The 5,335-nt window shown below is 51.0% G+C and overlaps 1 protein-coding gene across 5 annotated transcripts in view; it reads left to right on the top strand.

The window, feature by feature from the left end:
- Positions 1 to 5,335, top strand: part of RPS6KA1 (ribosomal protein S6 kinase A1) — a 48,171-nt gene that overhangs the window by 5,146 nt on the left and 37,690 nt on the right. For 3 of the 5 annotated variants that reach the window (XM_025198759.1, XM_025198760.1, XM_025198758.1), the window contains exons 2-3: positions 1,836 to 1,877; positions 2,066 to 2,140. In XM_025198759.1, the coding sequence (XP_025054544.1) occupies positions 1,836 to 1,877; positions 2,066 to 2,140 (117 nt within the window). Of the gene's footprint in view, positions 1 to 1,835; positions 1,878 to 2,065; positions 2,299 to 5,335 lie in introns of those variants that run through there. The other 2 variants (XM_025198762.1, XM_006019250.3) reach the window with 2 other exon arrangements.

The following is a 5,335-nucleotide window of genomic DNA, read 5'->3' as shown; positions in this document are numbered from 1 at the left end:
CCCACAACCCTCACAGCCTCCCATCCCCACCCAGACCCCCCCCCGCATCCCCAAGAATCCCAATCCCTCCACTCCTTCCCACCCGCCTCCTGCAAACCCCCCATCCCCCCCACATCTCACACCCTGCATGCCCAGCCACTAGACATGATGGGACCTGCTGGTGAGAGCTGTGCCTGCAGGGGCAAATGTCCCCACATCTTGGTTAGCAAAAGGGTCAGGGGAGCTCTTATTTTTCTGTGATTAAAAAAACCAAAAGCAAACACCAAAGCATATAGATATTTAGAATGTATTTTATTATGATAATAAAGGTACCGATAGGCTTCCAAATTGCTTTAAAATTGTAACTATATCAATAAACCATTGCCCGACTGATCTCTCTCTCTCTCTCTCTGGAGATATATATATATAGTGGTGTTTCATTTTAATCATGGAAGAGTGAATCTGGGTTTTTTTAATGAGAGAATTTGCAGTTTTTAAACACGGAATACCAGGATTCCTTCTAGTAAGTCAAGTGCTGGGACCCAGGCAAAGGAGCCTGCCTAGGACTGGCACTAGGGGTCCAGCTGGAGGGTAAACGAGGTGGCTGGCGTCCTGGCCATTTGGAGGCAGGAGGACATACTTCGACAGTTCAAAGCGGGCCACCACAATGAGCACATCTTCCAGGTGATAGCTGCACAGGTGGCAGGGCGGGGGCACACATGGTAGCAGTGCCGCACAAAGGCCAATTGTGCAGCCACTGGCAGCTGGCCCAGAGGTGGAGGAGGCTCTGCTGCAGTGCCTGTACCACAGCCCAAGCAGCCCCCGTCCAGGTCTGGCAGACATGGGGCTGCAGATCAAAGGGGTGTCGCAGGTGGCAGCAGGTCACAGCCAGGCAGCAGCCCCCGCTGCCAGACTGCCGCAGTGGGTAGAGGGTGCAGGGGCCACTCTAGGTTAAGGCTGCTTCAGCAGTCCAGCTGGCACAGGGGGCTAGTGTCCCCATATATCAGCTGGCCAGGCCTCAAACTCCTGAGGGCAAGTAGCCCTGAGCTGCTCACCAGGGCAGCTTCTGATACTGCTGGGGTCAGCACAGGTGCTAGCCCCAGCCTTCAGCTCCCCCTGACTGCAGATCCGGGAGGAGCTGGGCAAGGTCAGTTTGCCTCAAGTGGCACAGTTTGCCCCACACCAAAGTGCACGTTCAGGCACATGTGCTAAGGCACAAATTTCCAGCACAAATTTGTGCCTCTGCTATCTGAGCTGCTGCAAGCGCATGTGCCTGCATGTGTGTTCAGCCATTGTGCCCTCAGTGCAGAAGCCTGGTTAGCAGGATAATGCTTCATGAGTTAAAAAAGGCCAAAAGTAACTGAAGTCAAGCAGCTGGGGTGGAAGCTCCATGGAGCAAAGTCAGCAGTGATGTAACTACTATTACTTTTCAGCCTTTCTTAAAATGCATTTACGTAGTAACGGTGTCCTTCCTGGCTTGGGATTCATGCAGTGCATGGTTGTATCCAGGCTCTGTAGTCACTGAGATCTGCCTGCTGGCCAGAGGAGATAAAGCAGTAGCAGGTCCCCTTCTAGTTCAACCTGACCCCGTGCTAGCCCTTGCTTTGCAGGCATACTGAATCTCGAAATGGCGCTTGCTTGTGCCATCTTGCAGGGAAACCTGCCACCAAAATGCAGCCAGAAACCTGTGAGCAACTTCATTTGGTTTGAAACGCTGAGTGTTTGATCCCCTCCATCTCTCATGCCAGGTAGATGTGGCAAGTGCTGTATCACCATATCAGTTATCAAACAGCTTCTGATGTGCAGGTAGAGCTCATTCCTGACACTCCTTAATCCAGGATCCCTTTGCTTTGCAGAATGGACAGGCTGCGCCAGAAGGAGGGAATCATCAATCAAAGGTAACAATCGCAGTATATCCCAGTCTTAAATATCTACTATGTGTGAGTTGTATTGCAGAGCCGACCAGACTGCCCTTTCCATAGGGGGGAAAGGGGTGGCTTAAAGAAAGTAAATGTGTGTGGTAGAGGGGCCTGGGTAGGGTCAAATGCATGTGCCTGCCTCCTTTCTTCCCTGCTCTCTCTTTCAGACTCTTCTCAAATTCAGCATCTCAGATGCTCACTTTAAAGAGCTGCTTCAAAATGCCCTGGAGAGGGGCCTAGTGGTGAGACACTTGAGATGATAGAGCCTCTTTACTTGGCACTGGTTAGGCCTCATCTTGAGTACTGTGTGCAGTTTTGGGGTCCGCGTTTTAAAAAGGATATGGAGAAGCAAGAGAGGGTCCAGAGGCAGACGACCAAAAATGATAAAGGGGCTTGAAAGGTAAGTCATATGAGGAGAGGTTGAAGGAAATAGGCATGTTCAGATTGTGGAAAAGGTGCTTTAAGAGGGGACATGATAGCAGCCTTCAGATACCTGAATTGCTGCCAGAAAGAAGCAGGAAGAACACCTTTTCTCTCTTGCTGCAAGGAGCAGGACACGGACCAATGGCTTGAAGTTGTGGCAAGGCTGGCTTAGACTGGATATCAGGAAAAACTTCACTGTGTCTTGGCTTTTTCATATGGTTTTAGCGCCTTGACCAGACCACTCTGGTTTCTCTTCAACTCGCCAGTCTGGTGTGGCCTTAATATGTGGTCGGGCATAGCAAGCTCTACCGTAACCTGTCCATCTCTGCTAAGGGTAGGGTTGTCTGTTGGTGGGTTGCAGAGCTAAATTCCTTTCCTGTTATCTCAGTTCCTCCTGGCTTTTGAAGACTCATTGTAAGACTTGCTTCTTTCATCTTCAAACGCATGGCTGAGCTGTCCTTCTCTAAATGCATCCGAAGGACAGCAGCTCTCACTACCCAAATGGTTTTTAAAATGACTGGGATGCCTCTTTGAAGGTGACGCATTGCACAAAAACCTAATGGATTCAGTTCTGAACTCAGCTTTAGAGAAAATGAGGCTATAAGGCTTGTGTCCCAAGGTGACCAAAGCTTAATAAAGCTTTCTTCCAGCTTCTGAGCCATACACCTCCCCATTATTTGGGAGGTTCTGAAGCAGATGCCACTCTCCAGGGGAGGAGCTGAGGCAGAGAAGGGAAATGGTTGCCTGAGGGCCCCTAACTTGCAGTTGGGAATGGAGCCCAAGGGCCCTGTAGTCTAGTGCCTTGCCCTGAGTCTTTCTGGAGTTGCCCTGGTCTGCATGCCCGAGGCATGGCTAAGAACAGCCCAGCAGTTTACAAGTTTGTTTGAAACCTGTCTTCACATGGTCCTGCCAGAACAGCTTTGTAAACCTTGTGTGAACGCTCTTCTGCTAAACAGGAACCATGAAGTACCTGCTACTGAACTGCAAAGTGAACTCTGAAATGCCTCAACTAGCTTAAAACCTTCAGGGAAAGCTTGCAGGTGGGCAGAATAATCTCCACAGACACTTCCTCGTGTCCGGAGTTTCAGCTGATGCTGGCCCCCAGAGGAGTTAAGGGAGAGAATTTCCCCTTTGTCTGCGTGCCTTGCTAATCTGGATCCATTGAAGGGGAAGAGGTGCAGCAGTAGCAGGCGCCTTACTCTGGGCCTTTATTTGCTACCTTTTTGCTGCTAATTCTGTGATGATGACTGCTAAAAACAGCCTTCATCAGCAGACAACAGGGATTAGTCAAAACCCACAGATAGGTGCGGCCTCTCCCACAGAGATGCAATCTCTATTTGTGGTACAAAAACAAGGGGTGAAGCCTTCTATCCTTGCAGGTAGGAACCTCACCAGATTTAGGGACACATCGTGTATTGCTCATATGTAGCTCTCCTCTCCTTCCCTCTGGCTCTGAGACAAGGTTGATGCTGATGCTGCTTTGCTCGGAGCCCAGTGAAGTAGTGTTCAATGGACATGACGAGGAGTCCATATATATCTTTAGCTCTGCCACAGCCTTGCAGTGTGACCTTGACTGAACTGCTTCGCTTCTGCACCCCCCCATCTGAGAAAGCATCAGCCCTCTTATAGCTCTAAGACGCATCTTGCGATCGTTGTATGTCTTGGCGTCATGCTAAGAACTACGAAATGTTTCACTGTGGGACACTGCGTGGCAAGGGTGTGCTTCTCTCCTGTCCCCCTGAGAGGCTGCCTGCTTGGGGTGAGAGGCAGCCTCCTTTTCCACTGGTCACAGGCAGATGCCTCTTGAGATTGTAGCTGCAGCTTGCCTGGTACCCTGCCAAGGATGCACGCTTTGTTTCACAGCATGCCGGGGCTCTTCTTCCTGTTCTCAATGGCAGGAATCCATCAAAGCTTGTGATCATATGTCCCTGTGAGCACCATGTCTTGGGCCCGTTCTGCGAGTACACTGGAAATCCCTGACATGGGGCTGTGGAGCTGGGAGGGGGTTCACACCTCCGCTTCTGACTTCACACCTCCTTCCCCCTCTTGTAGCTAGGGAAATGCTAAGAAGCAGCAAAGAAAACCGCACTGTTTCAGCCTTCAAATCCTCCTTGTGAGGCCCCCACGGGCTAAGACGACAAGCCCTGTGCTGCATAAATGAGCCCGAATCCAACCAGAGTTGTGCTTGCCCTGTGTTGTACAGTCTGAGTCCCTGCCCCAAGAAACTTGCAGTCTGTTGGATGATCCAGTTCACATCCACAGCACTGGGAGATGCTGAGCAGAGCAGGGAGCTTTAGCAAAAGAGGATTGTATGGATATATGTTGCCTTTAAGGAAGGCTGTAACTGCCAGTGCTGCTATTCCTATAAAGGCCAGTATTAAAAATGCCATGGGGCTTTCGCACAGACCACAGCACACGCCGCCAGTGCAAGGGAGTTAATACGCTCCTATGGGATTCTGGGTCACTTGGCAGTGTTTTGTATCGGTGGCACAGGGCTTTCTTTGATGGCTTGTGGAATAGTACCGGCTAACCCCACCGTGTCCAGGGCACCCCCCGCCAGCCAGCTAAACTGCTTTGAAGAAGCAAGGTTAAGAGGCCACCATTTCCCTTTTTATCTCCGGTTCCTTTGACTTGCTGCAAGCTACACCCTGGATCAGGGGAGATCTTTTCCACAGCAGTCTCTGGATTAATCCCGTTGTCTTCCTGAACTGGTTCGCTTATCGGTATGAGCTCAGCGCAGATGCTCAGACTGCAGGAAGCTCCCTCCACTGTGGAGTTCGTGCCTGCAAGGGCTTTCCCCCTGCCTGGCACAGAACCAGCTTCTGCTGCTACGGACCAACTTCACAGCTTGCTCTGGGAAATGGAGATGCCTGGGGGGCTGGGCCCGAGGGGCCTTTCAGAGAAACTAATTGGCAGTGTCGGGATTGGCTGAGTGGTAAATCCCGCTCACTTACCTACTCTTCAGCTTGTCTAATTGCCAGCTTGGCTTGGATGGGTTCTTCCTCGGGGGGGGG

This window comes from Alligator sinensis, unplaced genomic scaffold, assembly GCF_000455745.1.
Source record: "Alligator sinensis unplaced genomic scaffold, ASM45574v1 scaffold337_1, whole genome shotgun sequence".
NCBI lineage: Eukaryota > Metazoa > Chordata > Crocodylia > Alligatoridae > Alligator > Alligator sinensis.
Note: the sequence above shows the minus strand (reverse complement) of the source record. Positions and strands in the feature narration are given on the sequence as shown.